We start from the raw sequence: 24,097 nt of genomic DNA, 5'->3' as shown, positions 1-24,097 counted from the left end.
TGTCTCCAGATTCCTGAGTACTTTACCATTTTCTGGAAAAAAAAATATGTGTGGTTTGCTATTTTATTTTAAGATGCCAAAGATTGTCTAAGACTTTGCAGTGTCTCCTTTAAGACTTTCAAAATATTAAGATTCAAAAGTTATGAAAAAGTTTGGCACATTCAAAGTTTAACTCTACACGTGGAAAAATGGAATTCCGAGGCCTTTTGAATATGCTCTGCATGCAGCTGCACACGCTGTGGACTTGTTCTGTTTCACAATATGAAATTCTCAGTTGTTTTCTAAAATAATTCAGAATAAAAACACATTCACAACCTGTAGGCCGGCACAGCATACCTGAGTGAGAATGTTTAACCCCATCTAAAACAGTAACTTAAACCTTTATCAACATCCAAAAGAAAAAAGTAAGACAAAAATATAAGACTTGTAAGACAGCTATGGGTTGAGATAAGTTTTCAAGTCCTGGTGTCTCATATTTAATATGTCTTCACCTAAATTAAAAAACAACAACAACAATAACAATAACGACAAAAAAACTCAAGTTCATGAAAAATCAGGGAAAACTTAATCTGTCTCACGCCTTACGAAACAATTAAGACCATTCTGCTGATGTAATTGTGGAGCCACAAATGCATGCGGGCTCTTTAAGAACTTTTTTTGTTGGGGAAGGGGAGGTGAAATGTCAGAGTATTTTAATTCAGCAAACAAACACTCCTCAGTTGGCACTGACAGCTTCCGGGGTTTCGTTTTCACTGCTATAGTCTGATTTGGGGTCGTCTTCATAGTCGTCGTACATTTCCATTTCATCCTCTCCATTAATCATTTCGTTTCCAGCTAGGCTTCCGCCGTCTGTCTTCATACCGTAAGTGCTCTGAATGACCGGGAGGCTGGGCTCTGGGCTGGCCGAGGTGCTAGAGCAGTCAGATGTCATCTGAGGTGATGGTGTGGTAGTTGCCATAGTAATAGCACCAGGATACACAACACCTGTTCCTGTGGTGATTGGAATCTGAGGCTGCTGCCTGTATAGATTCAAAAAAATAAAATAAAACAGAGGGAAATATCTATATACACATGTTCTTCTGGGTGGCATTGGAATTCATCCCTCACACATTCTCCGAGGGGACTCTGTTTGAAATTCTAAGCAAATGATGAAATGGGATAAAGGTGTTTCCTGGAGAAGTTCTGCAAACCTCCCTGATGATGTGGTTGAGGTTAAGCAATACAATGGAGCAATTTATTGATGGTTTTGCAACATGAAAGCAAAGCTTTGCTAACTCTTGGCATTTGGAACAAATAATGTAGTTAACGCCACAAAGTTACTTGTGAGATTATTTTTTTAGGATCTCCCAAAACATTACAAAAAAAAAAAAATAGGCTGGTAACATGAGACATACTATAATGACACTGTTAAGCAGGTTTATGTCTTCACCTTGGTTTGAGAGTTGTACAAAGGAAAAATCAAGATAAGGAAGGATCCTATACATCCCAGAGTCAGATTCCAGTAAAGCGTGTATTTGGTATCCATGTAAATGTCTACTTATTTCTATGGTTAAACCTGTAGGGAAGCTCATTGAAACTTCTATTTCCTAATTATGGAAGGATCATCTTGGATGTCATTACTCCTGTGGCCCTGGGCTGGAGCCAGGGTTGAAGGAGTCAGGAGTGAAGAACATTGAGAGCTTTGCTACTTAACAGAATAACACACGTTGCCTCATCCTAGATCCTAGCGGGTGCCAAGACTTGGTCACACCAGATCAGTCCGTCATCATGTCACTCTAGTTCAAACAAACTTACCAGAGCCTTTACAAAGGTCAGTCTCTCCCTCTGCAGGGAGACATGGCTATCTGTCTCTCATTTCCCTTGAGGCATTGTAACTTGAAATGCTGAAAGAATGAAAGACCTACTACCTAGCTCAAAGAATAGGACTGAAACAATATTCATTCATAGATGCAATATTCACCAAGTGTTTCTCAATCTTTAAGGACATTAATATAAGTTCACTTCAAACTGTCCTTGTAATAACTCTTTTCTGAGCCTCAGTTTCCATCCATTCATAAAAGCTGGGATCAGTGAAGTCCTGGAAGGCCCTTCTACCTTTTAATACTTGACTTCAGGTCAGTTGATCACTTGAATGATTCTTATTGAACCCCCCCTACATTGAAACTTTCTATCCACCTCAATTTAAGAGGAAAATACTCTGAATTTGTGAAGAACTAACTAAGTTACCAGCTATTTTTTGAGCGTCCTGAAGGAGTATAATTTCTCAAGGCTTGTATGCTTTCCAACCTGGTAGAAGGAGAAATGACAGAAATGGCCTAAAATCACACTGTGGGGTATCTGATAGTGCTATCTTTAACAACCTCTGTCAAACACTATGAGGCATAATAATGATGCCTTAACCTTTAACTAACATAAAATATTTTCATATAGATTATCTCATTCAATTAACACTGTAACTCCATGAGGTATTACTATGCCCAGTTTTCAGATGAAGAAAATGAGGCCTTGCTTAAGATCCTGTATTTGGTAATCAGCACTACTGAGATTTGAAGCTAGATCACCTGAGTTGAATACCATCATTCTTTTCTCTAAAGATATTCAGTATACAGATACATTATGCTCACTATATTCCATAAAAATTCCTGAGCTTGCAGAGCCTGTAGGCATCCAGTTGATACTAAGCATCTGATATTGATCGATTTTCTATGTTGCTTGCAGTGACATTTTGACTGTACCAAAGAAAATGATAGAGAAATCTAAACCCACGTGTAGAAACATCTGATAAAATACTGGCTTCCCTTTCATAGAACCAAATTCTAACAACAGTATACTTCTTGCTTCCTAAGTTTGGGGAAAATTGACACAAATTAAATTTCATGCTAACCTACCCAAAGCAATAAATGCCTCATTAATTTTTTTTTTTTTTTTACTGAGTTTGGATAATCGCAATAAAAATATTTTTGCCTTAATCACGTAATGAGTGTAGAGTGGAAACTTTTACTGCAATGTTAACCCATTTTACAGATTTCCCAATTTGGTAAACTAATCTATATTTGTTTGCTCTTAGTGTTCCATTACCAAACTATAGAACTAGTTTGTTTCATACACAAACTATCAAATGGTACATTTTCTTTTCATGAAGGACATTTTCTTTTTACAAAGAATAGGTGGTCATTTCTTTGCAGTATTTTAAAATCAAAATATCTATATAGCTATTAAATAAATTTGAATTGACCTCTTGTTATGTGCTATGGATAATGCTTAGATGTTTTTACATTATCTTCTTTAATCCTCACAATAAGTCTGAGAGAGAAATATCACTTCCCCTATTTTACAAATTAAGTAACCAACTAAATTCCAAAGAGTTTTTGTTGTTGTCCAAAGTGACACAGGTACCATATCCAGGAGTTGAATTCTTTCTTATTTCACAAATTCTCTACCAGATATCAAGATTAGGGTGAGAAAGGTAAGCTCAGACTATCAGGAAAATACTTGATCTGAATCAGAATCCAACTCTTCTACACTGAGTTGCACATATTTAACAGTATTTGGACATTAATTTGGTAATGGAACACTGAGCACAAACAAACAAAACATCTGTACAACCTACTTTCTGAAGTGAGACAGGAGATATTCAGAAGCCTACTACTAGATGGCAGAGGGAGGGGAGACGGTGTCACCCACTGCCTACAACCCCCATCGACTTCCTGTCTGGTCAATTCCCCTTCATTCCTTGAAGATGGAAATGCATATAAAACTTCTTATCTGATTTGTATGTCAACAATACCGTCTCAACCTTAAAGTTGCAATACTGAACTCCTGATCATTCTCCCATATACCTGCTCCTCTCATAGCCTTTCAGATCTTGGTTAATGAGTACTTCATCTTCTGACTGCGGGGGCAAATCCTATATCCCTATATCCAATCCATCAGCAACTCCTACTGGTTTGCTCTCAGGAACATATTCAGAATCCCTCCACTTTCGCCAACTCTAGCTCTACAAACCTGGTTTAAGCTATCATCAACTCTAATTTGTTTCATTGTAAGAGTCTGCCTCCTTAGTTCAGGGCACATTCCCTTCTGACAATATGTCAACCCAGTAGATAGAGTGATCTTTTTAAAACCTAAGTCATATCACAATACTCTTTTGCTTATAACTCTTCAATGTCTATCCATCTCACCCAGAGTCAGATTCAAAGTCTTCACAATGGTCAACAAGTCCTTTCAGAATTTGGCTCCCTACTACCTCTGACACCTAGTACTCATCCCACCTACTCATTATGTTCCTATTGCTCTGACCCCATTATTTCTTGAAAGCCAAGCTCAGTCTCGCCTCAAGATCTCTGCAGTTGCTGTTCCCTCTGCCTAGCTCTCCCAGATATCTGCATGGTTGGCTCCCTCACCTCCTCAGGTCTTTGCTCAAGTTTATCTCCTCAGTGAGGTATCTATATCCACTCATTTTAAAATTGCACTCCGTCCTCTAAAACTCCCTACCCCTTTCCCTCATTTACTTTGTTCTAAGGCATTTACTACTGAAGTGAAGTCAAGTGAAGTCAGTCGCTCAGTCGTGTCCGACTCTTCGCGACCCCGTGGACTGTAGCCCACCAGGCTCCTCAGTCCATGGGATTTTCCAGGCAAGAATACTGGAGTGGGTCGCCATTTCCTTCTCCAGGGGATCTTCCTGACCCAGGGATTGAACCCGGGTCTCCCGCATTGTAGGCAGACACTTTACTGTCTGAGCTACTATTTGATATTTATTTATTTATTCATTCACTCATTAATTGTCTGATGTCCCCCACTAGAATGCAAGCTTCATGAAGATAGAATGTTTCACTAATATAGTCCAAGAGCTTAGGCAGAGCCTGAAACATAGGAACCACTCAGCAAAAATTTGTTGAATACATGAAATGAATGAATGAATGAATGAACTAGTGAATGAGAGGGAAAACAAATGAAAGGCTGGGTAGCCCATTCTAGAGAAGAAAAGATGTAATGCTCTTAGATATATTGGAGAGAGGGCGGTGGAGAAAGAATGTGACTATAACTATCTTTAAATGGTTGAATGATTTTCTTCACACGAAAGAAGAGATTTGTTCCAGAATGGACCAAAGAAGAGGATCAAAACCAACTTACAAAGCAGCAGAGAGGCAGAGTATGGCCTAGTCAAGAAGAAAGAACTTTCTAGCGTTAGAAGATGTTCCATAAAGAAACTAGCTCCCTTGGAAAGTGGTGAGCTCTCTAGCCCTAAAAGAGTTCAAGCTGAACTTAGAAGGGACTCCCACAATGACTACAGAGGCCCCTTCTGGGTTACCATTGATTCTGAAGATGCAAAATCATAAGCTGACTGTTATGCTGGCCTTGATACCTCATTGTCATTGTCAGCGTAAAAAGAGACTAAAAAATTTAAGTGAGTATAGCTTTCAAGAGTTTCCAAAATACTGTTTTACCCTACATATCTTGCTTTAATGCCAGATAAAATTCCTAGGATAGCCTCTTTATTTATTATTGAACATTTTCATATTTCTTCCATATATTCATGTTCTCCTTCATTCTAAAATAGGAATATCTACCTGTACTTTTGGAGAAGGAAATGGCAACCCACTCCAGTATTCTTGCCTGGAGAATCCCATGAACAGAGGAACCTAGTGGGCTACAGTCCATGGGGTCTCAAAGAGTTGGACACGACTTAGTGAACACTCACTCACTCACTCACCTGTACTTTCCACCAGGCTGACCCTACCCAAACCTCAAGTCCCCTTCTCCAGGAATGGCCTATAGTTGGCCCTAATGCATAGTAATCTCCCTTCCTCTGAGCTTTACTTGCTCATCTATATAGTCAAAATTAGTACTTCATTATACATTATATGGAGCACCATGCAGTGTATTCTGTGTGTGCATGTGTATGTGTGTAGGTATAATAAACTATTATTTGCTAACCTACCCATGTAAGTGTCTGGCTTCTCTGACTATAGCATGCTCTGAGAGCTCATTGTGCATAGAATTAATGTACTATATTAACATAGTACAATGTTAGGCACACAGCTGGTTTCAGATAGGCCCAGTCCCTTACCAATTGACTGACTAATCAATTAACGAAATGGAAAATCCAGCCAGCATGCTCAAGTTTTGTCTATCGGAAATTACTTTCCTGAAAAGCATTTTTCCTTCCTTTACAGATCAATTGCAAAGTCAAAATTCAAACACTGCAGATTTCACAAACAGGAATAGCTGGCAAGTATTGGGCTTTACAAGTAATGAATGTGCACATCAAAACAAAAGTTGTAGATGTTTGTAAAAGTATACATATGTAGCTGATATGAGTATAGATGGCTAAGAACCCTCCCTCCTAGCCCAAGGAGAGTTTGAGTTGACCCTGATAAAGTCCAGCATTGTGGTTTCCAAATCACAAGAACATTCCTGGAGTATGTAATCTAGCTTTGTCAATTGCAATGGAACTATTTATTTATGTTGTCAAAGCCCCTGTTTGCTGATCATTCAGACTTTTACAGTATCTATAAATGAAGGCAATGAAGTCTGTTCCTTAGGAGATAAACCTATAAGTTGCACATCTTTTTATATTATCTATTAGAGATTCTAATCCAGCTTTCTCTATAGGAGGACAAGGCTAAAAATAGTATGTCTAGTCTATTATACTCAATTAAATTTGTAAGTATCTTATAGGCTTGATTCAACCTCTTTAAGATTAAGATCAAAATGACAAATGTTCAAATCACTTATACCACAATCCAGTAGAACATAATTCTTTACAATATGAAATATATACCTGACACATAGCATCATTTCTCTAAATAAGAATATTTGCTCTAATTTGGGACTTACTATGTGCTAGACATTGTCCAAGCACTTTAGATATATTAAGTTATTCAGTCTTCAGAAGGGTCTGATGTTGTAGGTATTACCGTCATCCCCATTCTATATATGAGGAAACTGAGATACACAGAGTTTAAATAAGTTTCCCAAGAGCAAGTAGAGAGTTCACAAGAATGAAAGACACTATAGGTTTCCCAGGTGGCTCAGTGACAAAGAATCTGCCTGCCAAGCAAGAGACACAGGTCCAATTCCTGGGTTAGGAAGACCCTTTGGAGAAAGAAATGGCAACCTACTCCAGTATTCTTGCCTGGGAAATCCCATGGACAGAGGAGCCTGGTGGGCTGCAGTCCACGGGATCACAAAAGAGTCAGGTATGACTTAATGACTAAACAACAAAAAATGCACTAGTTCCTAGAGCCATGAAAAAGAAGATCTAGTATTTTAGCCATAACAGTCTGGCTCCAGAATCGATGTTCTTAACCACTTACACTATACAGTCTCTAAACAATTTGTAGGCTCTAATTGAAAGTTTATGTGCAGTGGTGAAAAGGAAAGATGTTTTACATAAGCCTGGTCTAAATCTTAGGTCTGCAATTTACTAGCTGTGTGACCTTGGACAAATTATTTAACATCTCTGAATATTGTGTTTTTCAACATCATAGTAAGGATGATGTGTTTGCAATAATTGGTATAATTAACTCAGCATAATTATTCAATAATTTACTATTATTACTCAAAAAGTAGCTCCAATTTTAATATTTCATAGTATCTGCATAATTCTCTATTAGCTCACAGGTAAGTTACTGAATAAAACTTCAACAAATTGGAAATAAAATTCATTTGGCCACAGTTCTTTGGGAAAACACAATGTTGTAGCTCTATGAACCCTAATAATTATCATCTTAACGTTAATAGTACTCCTATCAGGATTATTACGAAACTCTGATACTTAACTTATAAATTGAAAGGGTTAAATCCAAGGTTAGAGACAACATTACTCCATTTCATATATTGATAAATTCATTTCATAATAGCTAAGTAAAAAAAATCTAACTCACTGAACTTCCAATTGTATCATCAGTAAAATGCATGGCAATGTTGAGCCATATATGTAACTTTATTGCCTTGAAAGTTATGCACATCTTTTCAAAATCAGCTAGAAAAAATGATCTCATCCCCATTCCCTCAAGATGTCAATAGAAATCTTTGAATTTCTTGTTTGTCTTTCCCTCTTGTAATAACCCCGCAACTAATGAAGATCAATTTCCAAAGATGAACCCTAGGGAGTTAATAATCTATCAAATACAACTACTTAAAAGAGAATACTAATCCTTAAGTGGAAATAATATCTGGCTTTATGTAGCAAGTATTATTAAAATTGGGCAGAGGAAAATACTCAGCATTGAAGATTAAAGAATAAAGTATTCTGGCCATTACTTGCACATCCGTAGCCCTACTCCACAGTTTAAAATGAGCCTCCCACAAAGGACCTCCTATACTATCAGGATCCTTAGTCTCTAAATTTCAAAGTTCTTTTATGCCACTATATACCACAATAAAAGGCTTTATTTTCTCTAGGTTCTAGGAGCTCTTCCTCAAATAGCACAGTCATACTGAAACTCCAATACTTTGGCCACCTGATGAGAAGAGCTAACTCATTGGAAAAGACCCTGATGCTGGAAAAGATTGAGGGCAGGAGGAGAAGGGGATGATAGAGGATGAGATGGTTGGATGGCATCACCGACTCAATGGACATGGGTTTGGGTAGACTCCAGGAGTTGGTGATGGACAAGGAGGCTTGGTGTGCTGCGGTTCATGGGGTCGCAAAGAGTCAGACACGACTGAGCGACTGAACTGAACTCACGACTGCAGAATAGGACTATGAGGCCTATTTTGAAGCAATGTAGTAAGGACAGTTTCTCAGTCATTTGGCATGACAGAGAAAGAGACCTGATTTAATCCTTTACTTCATCTCACCTTTCAGTAGCCATTAGTGTATGCTAAATTGCTTGTCATGTCCGACTCTGTGTGACCCTATGGACTTAAGCCTGCCAGGCTGCTCTGTCCATGGGATTTCCCAGGCAAGGATACTGGAGTGAGGTACCATTTTCCACTCCAAGGGATCTTTCCAACCCAAGGATCAAACCCTCGTCTCTTACATCTACCTGCACTGACAGGTAGGTTCTTTCACGAGCGCCACCTGGAAGCCCTCAGTAGCCATCAGACCTCTTAAAGCCTCGATTTTCTTATTTTAGAGGATTATGTAGTTTGTATACCTAAAATACCTCATATACAGTAGGCATTCAATAAGTGGTAGATGCTATTGAGTTGTTTTAGAGTTTCATTTTACGTACATTGTTATGTGTTGAGGTATTTTGATCCAGAGCTATTGTCAATGTTGCCTTTCGTAAAGGGGACTAAATAGAATACTGCATCTCATATATTCAAATAAGTATCAGGGAACTAAAATGGTGCTTTTGCTAATCTTCCAGACTATGGCAAAAGGGACCCACTATGCAACACAGGGGACATGACAGGAGAGAAAGATCGGAATGAGAAAATGTCTCAAATTTAAACTTCTTATTCTCTGTTCAAAAGAGATTATATACGTTTTCAGGGATACACTAGCAGGATTAAAAGAAGACATTATACAGTCTTAAATTTACATTTTGTTACCTACAACTATACTTCCTAAAGTGTACTGTGACTTGGTATATTTCATAAATACTCTAATTAGCATGTGAATTGCCCAATTATACTGCATTGTACTTTTGGAGTTAAAAGCATTGCTTTTTAAAAAATGTAAACATTTATAACACAGAAAGATTCGATATCCTATTTTGGCACATCTTCATCTGCTAATATACAGGGATCCTCAAAAAGCAAAGGGATTTAAGCCTCACTTTACCTCAAAAAGGTTCTCCCATACATAGACTGTGCCATTCCTCACATAGGACTCTGAGGCATATTCTGTAGGCATAGTCATTGATTGTCTAGTGTGATATAAAATAGAGTTTTACTGTGATAGCAAGTCCATGTTTAATAAGGATAATAATGATAGGAATTCACCATTATTGATATTATACTAAGATTATACAAAGCACTTGTAAAAGCATTGCCTTATTGAGATAGGTACTAGTATTTGTTTCACTTCACACATGAGAAGACAGAAGCTTAGAAAAGTTAAATAACTTGCCCAAGCAGGTGGCACAGTCAGTGTCTGAAGCAAATGCTGAAGCCCATGCTCCTCCCTAGGACACTGTAGTGTAGTGTATAGTGACCCAGACTGCTGTCATTGGCCTTTTTTTTTTTTTGTATTCTATTTTCCTTTCCAAATTAGTTTTCTGTTTTTAAACACATGCTTCTGAAACCAACCTTTTGTTCCGTGAGGTTATTTTTTTTTGAATGTCCTTAAAAATAAAAGGTTCTTCACTCCTCCTTTAAGGTATTTCTTTTCTTTACCTCTAAGTGAAGCTTCCTTATTTTCCTGACACAGCACAGCTCCTCAGTTCCCCTTCCAGTCAACAGTGAACACAAGTTCCTCTTTACTTCTTCCACTTCTCTCTCTCAAGCCCTTCCTAAGTGTCTCTCCAGTCTGATTCCAGCTGCCTCAGGCCGGTGCCTCCAGAACAGTCCTCTGGTTTGCCACCCCCCTGGGCTTCTAGGTCTGAGTGTGCTGGAACATATAGGCATCTGCATCCCCACTTAATTCTGACGACTGTGGTTACAAGAGGCCTCTTTTGAATGCAGACAGCCAGTCAGCCAAGTCGAAATTTATACCAGAAATCTATTACCTAATTTTTAAACAAAATGACATGAAATCAGACTTGAAGATATCAAAAACATGTCTAGTTTCTGATTTAAGCAAGAAAAATCCACATTGTTACTGCTTCTACCACAGAATAATTTACTGCAACAGGAGTTCTGGATCTTATGCCAAAAATGAAGTCCTCTAACCAATGTCAAGGCCAATTATCTTGTGGTAGATCCCACAACAAAAGCAGACTATTGTGATTAGAGTCAGAAGCACCACCCAGAGAAGCTGGAAAGCTTCTGGGGATTTCTTAAGGTTAGTTTTTTTTTTTTTTTCCCTCTCTCTCTCTCTCTGTCTACTTAAATAAACTACCAGAAACTTTGTGTGTGGGCACTGAACATCTTAGATGAGTTTGAGAGACAACGAAAGGGGTGATCAGTTGAGAGCAATATGTTGCATTTATTTTGATCTGAGCAGGAGCCATGCTGCAAGGCTGTGTAGTCCTGACAGGCCCTGTCTGTCACAACCTCCTCCTTTCTCTAATCTCCTTCCTAAACACACTGCCAGTAGCCATCCTGTGGTTTCTTACTGGGAAAGGAAAGCCCAGGTGGCTGAATGCAGGAACACTTACCCCACAGTAAAGAACTGCCTCATCTCCTGTCTCCGAGACCTCATCAGTTGCTTGTACTCCCCAATCCGGAGCTTCTTGCCATCGACAATGCAGGTGCGTTTCGGTCGAGGTTTGTATTTATAGTTCGGGTACTTCTCTAAGTGGATCTTGCTTAGCCGGGCCTGCTCTTCATAATAAGGTTGCTTTTCTTGGTTGGACATGGATTTCCAACGAGACCCTAGACACAAACATAGCCTTTAAGTATCCAAGTGGTCAAGGCAGCCTACTCCTGGTAAATACTGGGTATACCTTCCCACCACTCCACCCACCTGTGCTCTGAGTATCTCCTATTACCACATATCATCCAGCCTCACAACTAGTATTTTAGATGATAGAGCAAAGAATAATTTGGATGTGACACATTTATTACATTATTTTTCTCAATAATTTAAAGCCTGATGCTACAATAAGTATATTGTTTTAAAACATGTCTTTGCTGCTTAAAGATCATCTCCTACACCAAGGTCATTTCCCCACCCATCTGCATAGGGTTAAAAACCTGAATTTCCTAAGTATACTTTGGAGTATGACAGAATACTCAGGAACAACTCTCTAGGTTCCAGTTATTCAAACAACTCTAACACTCCAAGCACCTTTGGTGAAGCTATCCTTTGATAAGATGTTAGGAAATGTTGATATTCTCCCATATATAAAAATATAAGGTGCACACTGTCTCCCTTGGCCTGAGGTAATTAAAAAGCCTAAACTCTACTTAAGAAGTTATAACTTTAGAACCGGAAGGTACAGTTGGAATTATATATACCATTTTCAAGTACTCTAAACAATTCATTCAAAGCCATACCAATGAAAGTAAGAAATTTTTAATACGGTTTATACAGGAAGAAGGAAAAGTATTCACTTCTCTAATATTGTTTATAAAGAATTATCTAAACACTTGATGAAGAAGGGATGTGTTTTTTTACGTGTATCAAATTGCATTTTTGTGTGTCGCTAGTGAATAAAGCGGTAACAGCTGTGCTGACTGGATGCTAGCTGTTCTTTGGTAGAGATTTTTCATACATAAACAAATGGAAAAGTTGTACAAATACTCTCTGTAGCCAGCAATATCCTGGTCTGTTTTAATAGCACATACATCCCTGTTTTCCTGATTGTTGTGCAAAAGTTGTGTAGAAAGTCTATACGGACAAGGTTCTCTGTGTTCGGCTGGCTCCCAGCAGCTTAAAGCCCCAGTTAATGGAGGATTTTGGTGCTCTTAAAAATGCTTGTGCTTAAAAGTTTACACTTTAATGAATACACTTACTATACTTTTAATTTTTTTTCACAGAATGCACATCAATAATATAGATTCCCCACAGCTGCCAAGATGGAAACAGAGAAGTTCTGTGCCCATTGGTGAGCTTACTCACACTGCTAATAAAATGGCCAAAAAAGAGAAAATTTCAAAGTTAGATATCAAAATTTAGGGACAGAAAAATAATAATTTTCTTTGGAATATCTATTAATTAGAAAAAATTTAATATATCCATCATGGTTTGAAAGGTCTTAAAATTCATAAGAATGATGCCCTGATATATATCCTGAAAGTATAAAAATAAAACTCCACTTAATTATAATGATTTTTAGTATCTACCTTGAAATTCAAACATTAAAAAGAAAAAGGGAAAAACTATTTTAACATTTTAACACTATTTGATCTTATGTATGTTCTAAATTTTCATGGGGTCACCGCCTCAAAATGTCTCAGAATCAAGTTAAATTATTTATACAGTGACAAAACATGTGTATTTGTGTATGTCCAGATCACTGATATTTACTCAGGTTAAATATTTATTGCTTTTGAACAAAACATTTAAAAAAAGAAAACCACAGTTTAAGTCTCTAATGTTTTTCGGCTTCTTAAACAGCTCCCTTTGAGATTTTTGTCACATCATGACAGCTTAAATAGAACAGTGCCTTCTGTGTTTTTTCTTTTTAAAGAGGAAACATGTTGACTGCAATGCTGCATGTTGAATAAAATACGTTCAATATGTTGAGTACAATAATTCCACACTGTATAATCTGCACGAGGCAAGCTTTACACTAATAGAAAAAGGATTGAGTTTAATCCAGAGAAACAGGAGAATCACTCTGGCAAGTTACCACAGAATGGGCCTCTGCCCTGTGGTCTATGTGTTCAATTCACTGCGATGAAATTTGAACTAGTCATATCTTATTAAAGTAAATGTAGTTTTATTTTACAAGTTTTAAAGTTATCATTAGAGGCACTGTTCTACACTCCATAAATTTCACACTATTTGGGGGCTCACCCCTAGTCCTTGGTGAGTTCTTTCAGAAGGACATATGAACCCAAGAACACTAAAGCAGAAAACTCTATGAGTGTTTCCAGGGCTTCATAGCAACTGAAAGATTTTAAAAGACTAAATTAAGGAAAGGAGATAAAGCTTGTCTCTATGGTTCTTAATTAGCAGTGACCTCTCAGAGTTGTCCTACTAACACATACAATAAACAGTTGTCTCTAAAATAAGCGTTTAGTCAGTCCTGCCCTGGCACCTGGCGGATGTACTAACTCCTAAGCCTCAGTGCCGCGGTGCAGGGTGAAGAGTGAAGAGACAATGACAGTCCCCCGGGGCAGCTTGCTGAGTGACACCTAATATCCACACACCACAGTCTCCCTTAGGTGTCATATGAGGACCCTTCTTTCCACTCATAGGCTACATAATCAGCATCAGTGGCTGCACTCACCTAAGATTTTGCTAATGTTGGAGTTATGCATGTCAGGAAAGGCCTGAAGGATTTTCCTCCTCTCATCCTTTGCCCAAACCATGAATGCATTCATTGGTCGCTTGATGTGTGGCTCACTGCTGGCCCGGCCTCGGGCATCCCTGTAGACTCGTGCTTCAGCCACAGTGGCACCTCCTGTTGGCCAACAATAATACTGCTGTAGTTTAGCTGCAGAGCCATTCATTGCTTTACTTCCTGTAATGTCAGGGCAGGAAGAACAAGACGGGTGCAAAGCATTATTATCTGGATAATGTAACACAACTTGCCACCTGGGTAAGTTGCTTTCCCTAGCAACTTTTTGAAGAACTTCTTTTTAAATGAGCTCTTCTTTTTAAATGAACTCTTGGAAGCAGGATACAGTCGCAGATGACAATTCTACAGGCTCTTCTGAGGTAGGTCTCAAAGAAAAACACTGGGAAGAATTAATTTTGCATGTTTTTAAACACCTAGTACATTTTTACTACAATCAATTCCAGGTGACAATAAAGCATTATTTCAGCTTCCCAGGTGGCGCTAGTGATAAAGATCCTGCCTGCCAATGCAGGAGACATAAGACATGGGTTCTATCCCTGGATTGGGAAGATCCTCTGGAGGAGGGCACAGCAACCCACTCCAGTATTCTTGCCTGGAGAATCCCATGGACAGAAGAGCCTGGTGGGCTACAGTCCATAGGGTCTCAGAGTCAGACATGACTGAAGTGATTTAGCATGCACACAACCTTTCCTGCTGTGATTTCTCCCTTCAAAAGTAGGCTCTTACCTATGATTTTAGCCTCATGTGCTAAATATCGCAGCCATTTCAAACTATCTCTTACCCCAAAAGAATTCTCTTTCACAATACTGTACTTTGGCCAGTGCTCTCCTCACTGGCTGGAAGCTCCTTCTCTTACTTCTTCAAGCTAAATCCCACTCATCCTTTAAGGCCTATTTAAATGTGGTGTGTTTCATGAATTAATTAAATGATTCGATTTGAACTATTAACTGAGCAATTAATATGAGTTTGGCTTTATGCCAAGTGCTAGATATACAAAAGTGAATAAAATAGCACCTGCTTTTAAAGGAGCTCACAGTTCGGGGAGGAGGCAGATCCCCAAAAGACAGTCATAAAGGAATATATGGTAAGTGCTCTAATATTGAAGTAAACAGGACATCAGGAGGACACCAGCAGAGGGGACAGTCAACTAATACCTCCTATTAAAGGTGACATCTAATCTGAATTCTAGAGGACAAATAGGAATTAGCACATGAATAGGGGAGTCTTTACTGCCCAGTAAAGACAGATGGGGAGGGTAATTCAGGCCAAAGGAAGAGCATTTGCAATGATACCTCCCAGGCTGCATTCATTCCTCTTTTTTTTAATGTTTTTTTTTTTTCTGTGCCAAAGAAATTCCTTTTCTTTCTTTCCTTTTTTTTTTTTTTTTTTGCGATCATCTCTAATTATTTCCATTCTATCCCCAGGTTTATGAGACCCCTAAAGTTAGTGTTTCTGTTGTACTCATTTTTGTATCCCCAGGATTTTCCATACAATAGATACTCAATAACTACTTATTGGGTTTCCCTGGAGGCTCAGACGATAAAGAATCACACTCATTTCACATGCTAGCAAAGTAATGCTCAAAATTCTCCAAGCCAGGCTTCACCAGTATGAGAACTTCCAGATGTACAAGCTGGGTTTAGAAAAGGCAGAGGAACCAGAGATCAAATTGCCAACATCCGTTGGATCATAGAAAAAGTAAGAGAATTCCAGAAAAACATCTACTTGTGCTTTATTGAGTATGCCAAAGCCTTTGATGTGTGGATCACAACAAACTGTGGAAAATTCTTAAAGAGATGGGAACACCAGATCACCTTACCTGCCTCCAACGAAATCTGTATGCAGGTCAAGAAGCAACAGTTAGAACTAGACATGGAACAACAGACTGGTTCCAAATTGGGAAAGGAGTACGTCAAGGCTGTATGTTGTCACCCTGCTTATTTAACTTATATACAGAGTACATCATGAGAAATGTCGGACTAGATGAAGCACAAGCTGGAATCAAGATTGCTGGGAGAAATATCAATAACCTCAGATATGCAGATAACACCACCCTTATGGCAGAAAGCAAAGAGGAACTAAAGAACCTCTTAATGAAGGTGAAAGAGGAGAGTGGAAAATGCTGGCTTAAAACTCAGCATTCAAAAAACGAAGATCATGGCATCTGGTCCCATCATTTCATGGTAAATGGATGAAGAAACAATGGAAACAGTGACAGACTGTATTTTGGGGGCTCCAAAATCACTGCAGATGGAGTCTGCAGCCATGAAATTAAAAGACGCTTGCTCCTTGGAAGAAAAGCTATGAAAAACCTAGACAGAGTATTAAAAAGCAGAGACATTGCTTTGCCGAAAAATGTCTGTCTAGTCAAAGTTACGGTTTTTCCAATAGTCATGTATGAATGTGAGAGTTGGACCGTAAAGAAGGCTGAACACTGAAGAATTGATGCTTTTGATCCGTAGTGTTAGAGAAGACTCTTGAGAGTCCTTTGGACTGCAGGGGGATCAAACCAATCAATCCTAAAGGAAATCATTCCTGAACATTCATTGGAAATACTAATGTTGAAGCTAAAACTCCAATACTTTGGCCACCTGATGTGAAGAGCTGACTCATTAGAAAAGACACTGATGCTGGGAAAATTGAAGGCAGGAGAAGGGGATGACAGAGGACAAGATGGTTGAATGGTATCACCGACTCAATGGACATGAGTTTGAGCAAGCTCCAGAGATGGTGAAGGACAAGGAAGCCTGGTATGCTGCAGCCCATGGGTCGCAAAGAGTTGGAAATGACTGTGCGACTGAACAACAACAACAACTACTTATTTGGCTTCCTTGGAGGCTCAGACGATAGAGAATCTACCTGCAATGCAGGAGACCTGGGCCCAGTCCTTGCGTCAGGAAGATTCCCTGGAGAAGTGAATGGCTACCCACTCCAAAATTCTTGCCTGAATTCCATGGACAAAATTGTTCAGTTTTCAACTCATATACAAAAGTAGTAGACTAAAAGGCAGTCATTTCAAGGGTCCTAATATATTTTTCTGCTGCATGAGGATAATTCTTTCACATCCCTATGAAAGTGAAAGTTGCTCAGTTGTGTCCAACTCTTTGTGATCCCATGGACTCTATAGTCCATGGAATTCTCCAGGCCAGAATACTGCAGTAGGTAGCCTTTCCCTTCTCCAGGATCTTCCCAACCCAGGGATTGAACTCAGGCCTCCCACACTGCAGGCAGATTCTTTACCAGCTGAGCCACACATTCCTGTGAAACTGTTTCTAAATTCTTGATATTTCATGGTTTCCAAAGACGTCACCATAGTGTGTGCTAAGTCGCTTCAGCTGTGTCTGACTCTTTGCAACCCTATGGACTGTAGGCCACTAGGCTCCCCTGTCCATAGGATTCTCTAGGCAAGAATACTGGAGTAGGTTGCCATGCCCTTCTCTAGGGGATCTTCCAGGCCCAGGGATCAAACCAACGTATCCTGTGTCTCCGGCATTGGCAGGTGGGTTCTTCACCACTAGCGCCACCTGGGAAGCCTAGTGACCATAGTATCATACTAGATTTAAAGTCCTTTGAGGATATGGTGGGAACTAGCTCTCCTTCATGGCTGTATCTCTAGGTTCCAATAAAGTACATGGCATATAAAGTTTAAGTTAGTGAAATACATTCAATTAATGAATGAGTGAATGAATGAATCTACACAGCTCTTGCTTGTTTTCATACCCTCTGCCAGCATGACACGCTGATGTACATGCTTTACATGTGGGAACCACTAAATATTTCCCTATAGACTGAGAACCCCTATAGTTAAATGTAAAGTTGGACTGATGGCCTTAGCCAGGTCTTCTACTGCATAAACAGGAAAGTCTACTCCTAAAAGTTTAGAAGCAAAATATACATTAAAACCTACATCTCTACATTTTAGAAAAAGCAAATCCTTTCAGCTCAGTGGAGTGATTACACAGGTAAACTACGATCCAATTCATCTCTGCCCTTCTACTCTATTTCCAGCTACCTGATTAAGTAGAAATTTGTTTGTGTCATAGCTAGTAATAAATTAGAACATTAAAGCAAACTATTATTTGGCAAATATGGTCATCATTTATTGCAAACAAAAGACAGGATAAAAGAGCCGAATTGGCTAATATTATCAATTCTTTTCTAAACATGAAGAAGGGGAGAGGGGCCCCTTTCTGAAGACCATGCAAAATAACACATTTAATATACAGCCCTTCTTTGAGGCCTACTAGACAGAATGATCCCTTACATGAAAAGTCTCAAATCCCAAGATGCATAACTAATATGCTACCTTTTTGCCACCATACCCACAGTACATTAATTTCATTTAAAATGCACTGACCATACAGGATAAATTGATTTCACTTTATATGGGTTTGACAGCCATGTTTATTGTGCAGTGAAATGTAGTGTAGCTTCCAGCTGACAATATCCATCAACGCAGGGCAATATGCTGACTGCTGGGCCAGATGAAGGCATACATTACTCTGGAAGTGAAACACTCATTCAGATACGACAGTGTCTTCTCCTGAGGATCACCATGGTGATTTATGATGCCCTCAGTGCCATTACTTTACAACTGACATGAATTCAGCAATTTATATACTTGCATGCATACACAGGAGACAGGCTTGTGGAGAATGTCAGATACAAAAACATTTTAATATTATTCTAAGTTAACTACTATGCTACAGGTGATTAACATTCAAGGTCTGCTTTTACTGTCATAGCTTTTCTTCACCTCTAGCAATACCAAATAGCCAGCTTCCATTTATTTACTTACTTAAAAGATGTATTTCAGTGTAAATGGGAAGTTTTAATCTCCTACAGACTGATCATGGTAGATTTTTAGACTCTGGTTTCAGTAGATCTTCTGTACGTGCATGCCAAGTCACTTCAGTCATGTCTGACTCTTTGCGACCCTATTGGCTGTAGCCCACCAGGCTCCTCTGCCCATGGGGTTCTCCAGGAAAGAATACTGGAGTGGGTCACCATGCCCTCCTCCAGAGGATCTTCCCGACCTAGGGATCTAACTGCATCTTTCATGTCTCCTGCATTGGCAGGTGGGTTCTTTACCACTAGTGCCACCTCTACTACATATCAATTGATTCTCCCAAATATGTTCATAGCCATGCTCAATCTCTCTCCCTCTCATTCCATATTACAGTCTTAGTATATCCTTCCTACTCACTTTTACCTAACTAAATTCTACCTTCTCCAAGGAAGAGAGTTCACATCTCACCCCGCCAACTGTCCTATAGTGACCTTGTCTGTCCTCCCATAACACATATTTACATGACACTAACTGACACTGAATTACACAGAAGATCTCTAGTCTCACAAGAAATGCTCCCAGAAATTGAGAAATTTAAGCACAGAGCATGGTATAGAAATGTGAATTAAGAAAGGGAAAATAGGAAACATCAGGGTGTATATACATCTCTTTTTTCTTGTCTCCTTTTCTCTCTCCCAAGTGCTTGGAGTCAACTGAAAAATGAATGGGATATTTCAAGTTAAAACTAGAAGTGGTGTATTAATAAACCAAGGTTTGGGAAGAGAGAGAGGAGACTTATCTAGAGAGACCAAGGTTTGAAACTACTTTTAAATTGGATCTGATATATGATATATGATCAGAGTCAGAATTTTAAGAAAATATAAAAGGGTCATAACTTCTCTAAGCTGCTTCATGAAACAAACTTGGTAAGGGAATTATTGTTGTAGTAATAAAAACACATATGACTGTATACATGCATATAAACTCAGAAATTTAAAAATAGAGACTATATATTAAGAAAGCTCTTTTAAACAGATAAGGAAAATTCTATATAATAATATATAGTATTATTTTTAAAAGGTGTGCTATTAGTCTGAAAATTTGAAGCCCAAAATTGACTCTCTGCTATAATTAACTTTAGAATCTACATATCAAATGTGACTTCATACTGCTCATTTATTTTCAAAAATAACATCAAGTTAAAAAAGGGGTGGGGGAGGCATTTCATTCTAAAATAGCCAATGCTCTGTGTCAGAATCCAGAGTTATCCTAGGGAATAGCTCATAATTCTAAGAGGCAGATTTTTTACTTTTAATAGCAGAGGGATCATTTGTGAGTTCAATATTCATAATATGTCTTCTCCTGGAAAGCAGTTGGAAGATGCCTAGACCTACAGCTATGTACTTGGAGACTACTGCTTTTCAGCTGACCTAAGAGTCTTTAATTACCAGCAACACCATTCCTAAATAACTGGAGGCCAACAGTATCACACTAGGCAACAAGGAAAAGCATTGGTTCCGTTTACTCCAGGAATTCCTGTTGTCTCCATTTCCCTGAAGGGGCTCAGACTGGTTAATTCATTCTTGTCTCCCATATCAGCTTGTATAAAGCCAAACTTTCAGTTAGATGCAAAAAGATAGTCAATGGGGAAAGAAGCAGAAATTGGCAAGGCAAAAACTTCCTTAGGGATCTGTGATTTAAAGGATTTAAAAAGAATACAGAAAGTTGAGTTTTTCCAGGTGGGTTGGAAAGAAGGCTAGTTTAACCATCATAGCCTATGGCAATGGTCCCGAACTAATCCTAAAGAGGCCCCCTTCCTGGGTAAATTCCAAGGGCTATGTGAGTGAATGAGTAAGCGTTTGGTGTGGATTTGTGCATATATAAAGTCCTCCCTAAGGAGGAACTCTGGCAAATTCTATAATGTGCTTAGGAATCATTTATGTATGCATTAATTCAGCAAACACTTCTGACAAGTTTCAGATGTACCCAGCATTGTGACAGAAGATACAAAGATGAATACGTGTGCCTTGTTTTTAAGGAATCTGGTCCAGTGAGGGAAACAGATGCAGAAATAGAAAATTACAAAACATTGTAAGTGCTAACATGGGTAATTTCAAAATACTATGAAAGCAGAGAAGAGAGGCTATTAATGTTGTTGGAGTGGACAGAGGTGAATAACATGTAAGCTGCAGAGAGCAAGTACTGCTTAAGGAGTATCTTAAAGGAAGAGTGAGAATTTACCAGCAGGTATAAGTGTGGTGGCTCAGACAATAAAGAATCTATCTGCAATGTGGGAGACTAGAGTTTGATCTCTGGGTCAGAAGATCCCCTGGAGAAGAGAATGGCTATCAACTCCAGTATTCTTGCCTGGAGAATTCCATGGACAGAGGAGTCCGGTAGGCTATAGTCCATGGGGTTGCAAAGAGTCGGACATGGCTAAGTGACTAACACTTTCACTTTTCATGAGTGTGAAAGCATTCTAGGCTGGAGAATGTGTGAATATAAAGACATAGAGTTATAACAAAGGCATAGAGGCTTTTAAGGAATAAAAAGAATCTGGTTATGGCTTGAGTTTATTTAAAAAAAAATAAGGGAATGTCAAGAGATTAAATTTAGAAAGTAAGTAGGGGCAAGATTGCCAAGTACCTTAACTATAAAGTCAAGAAGTCTTTAAGGTTTTTAAAAAAGCAGGGTAGAGACATGAACAAATATGTTTTACAAGATATCAAAATGGAAGCTAAATTAGAAATTACCACTGAATAGTCTCAATGATTACTAGTGAATTGGAAATAAAGAATAGAGAAAGGTAAGATGAGTAAATACCTTCTCAAAGGCCCATTAAGATTTATAATTTGTCAGACAGAATGAATGTAAGTAAAAAATCAGCACAAAAGTTTCTCTTCTGGGATCCAGTTCTGGTAATGGCAGAGTAACTTATATCAGACTAACCTTTAATCAGATAAAGGTGCTTGAGATCTACCAAAATTAAGAAGAAACTGGAGGATTCACTCTTAGGAAGAAAGAAATATCACTGAGTAAAACCCTGCTTTTATAGCTTTTCCATGAAGACATTCCCCAGTCTACTTAGCATGGAGTGGCTAGAATGCAACAGAAGATCAGTCTTAATTGGCCTAATGTATCAGGAGAGATAGTCTGAGGCTTCTGAGTGGCTGACACCTGAACTTCACAGGTATAGGGATGATTTCAGTGATTCCAGTAGAAATCAGGTCTGTATATCTGAAAAATCTGAGAAGAAATTTCAGCTGATGCCCACTGCAAGTTAAACAGAATTTGGATTTGAATCCTACCAAGTAAGACAGTATCCATGAAAAACTCAGGCTTTTTGCTGAAACCCCAGAGGGAACACTCTTTGAATAAAGACTACATGCCAAGACTAAGGATTCACTCTAGGACTAAAGACAAAACTGAAACAGTCACCACCTAACATGCAAAACTAAGCCTCTACAATTTCAATGAGATCAATTAAACTGCCTCTTAGCACAAAAAATAACATTCTCAACAGAGAAAGATAATAGAAGCCAGAGTCTCTACAATTTGTAATCCACAATGTATAATAATAATAATAATAATAAAATCACTAGTTGTGCAATCAGGAAAATGCGACCCAGAGACCTTCCTACCCTAAAAAAAAAGAAAAAAACAATCAGTAGAAACTGTGATGACTCAAATAGTGTAATTAGCAAATGAGGACTTTAAAGTAGTCATTAAATAATATGTTCAAGTATATAAAGGAAAAGAATATCATAATTAATGCATAAATGGGATACTTAGCAGAGAAATGAAACTACACAAAGAAACATGGAAATTCTAGAACTGACAGACATAGTTGAGATGAAAATACATTGAATGGATTTCATAGCATTTTCAAGTGCAGAATAAAGGGTCAGTGATCTTAAAAATACATCAAAAGAAATTAGCTAGTCTCAAAACAGAAGGAGAAAAAGCTAAAAAAGTAAGTAGAGACTTTGCAATATGTAAAACAATATATTGTCCAAAAATATGTGTAACTGGAATTCTAGAAAGAGAGGAGAGGATTGTGACAGAAAAATACTTGAAGAAACATGGCCTGAAAGTTACCTGAATCTGGTGAAAAAAAAAAAAACAGCTTATAGGTTCGAGGCATTCAGACAATCACAGGCAGGATAAATACAAAGAAAACCATACCTAAACACTAGTCAAACTGCTGAAAACCAAAGACAAAGGGAAAATGCTAGAGAAAAAGGACACGTAATACATAAAATGAGACGGTAATACAACTTATGGGTGATTATTCATTAGAAACAATGAAGACTAGAGGACCATGGAATATTTTTAGGCTGCTAAAAAAAAAAATCAATGTAGTCTTATCTATTGATCATATGCTTAAAAAATGAATATGAAACATATTTTCAGATAAATAAAAGCTGAGAGAACGCATTACCTGCAGATCCATACCAAAAGAGACATTCAAGGAAATTATTCAAGATGAAGAAAAATAACATCTGATGGAAACTTAGATATATAGAAAGAAGAGAATTGAAAATGAGAAATATGCAACTAAATTAAAAACTTTTGTCTTTTCTCGATTTCATAATAAACAGCTGATTGTTTAATATTTTTAAAAGACAAGTGACTAATACAAAATACAACATTATATTCTGGGATTTATAATATAAGAAGAGGTAAAATCATGATAAAAATAGCACATTGGCACAAAAGACAAAGTTAGTAAAAGTTAAATGTTGCTTTATTTTATGAGAAGTGGTATAATTTTAACTATAGGGGTATTCAAATTAAGGGTGAATAGTGAATCTAGAAAAAAAAATTAAAAATACAAAGAAGTATAGCTAAAACACCAGTAAAGTAATTCAAATGGAAGACTAAAAAAGGATTCTAAAGGGAACAGTATAAAGATCAGTGGTTGTAAAGGGTGGGGGAAGGAAGGATGAGTAAGTGAACACAGAGGAATTTTAGGGCAATGAAAATATTCTGTATACCATAACGATGGACACGTGTTATACATTTGTCCGAAACCAAGGAACGCACAACATCAAGAATGAACCCTAATACAAACTATAGATTTGGGGTGGTTAGGATGTGTCAACATCGGTTCATCAATTATAACGAATGTACCATTCAGGTGGGATGTTGGTCACAGGACAGGCTATGCACATGTGAAGACAGGGAGTATATGTGAAATCTTTATCTTTCCCTCAATTTTACTGTGAACCTCAAACTCCTGTAAAAAAAATTATGTCTTCATAATAATAGCTTAGAA

General features: G+C 38.1%; 1 protein-coding gene across 50 annotated transcripts in view; it reads right to left on the bottom strand.

Moving 5' to 3' along the window:
• Positions 1–438: 438 nt before the first annotated feature.
• The window catches only part of SOX6 (SRY-box transcription factor 6), a 671,664-nt gene continuing 648,005 nt past the window's right edge, over positions 439–24,097 (bottom strand). For 36 of the 50 annotated variants that reach the window (XM_081541528.1, XM_081541535.1, XM_081541509.1 and 33 more), the window contains 3 exons: positions 13,959–14,192; positions 11,217–11,433; positions 439–1,019 (listed from right to left, as the gene is read on the bottom strand). In XM_081541528.1, coding sequence (XP_081397654.1) covers positions 716–1,019; positions 11,217–11,433; positions 13,959–14,192 — 755 coding nt within the window. In that variant the 3' untranslated portion in view covers positions 439–715. The remainder of the gene's footprint in view (positions 1,020–11,216; positions 11,434–13,958; positions 14,193–24,097) is intronic. The other 14 variants (XM_081541518.1, XM_081541546.1, XM_081541545.1 and 11 more) reach the window with 1 other exon arrangement.

The sequence above is a fragment of the Giraffa tippelskirchi genome, chromosome 11 (genome assembly GCF_054371585.1).
Source record: "Giraffa tippelskirchi isolate mGirTip1 chromosome 11, T2T-mGirTip1v1.2.pri, whole genome shotgun sequence".
In the NCBI taxonomy this organism is placed as follows: domain Eukaryota; kingdom Metazoa; phylum Chordata; class Mammalia; order Artiodactyla; family Giraffidae; genus Giraffa; species Giraffa tippelskirchi.
Note: the sequence above shows the minus strand (reverse complement) of the source record. Positions and strands in the feature narration are given on the sequence as shown.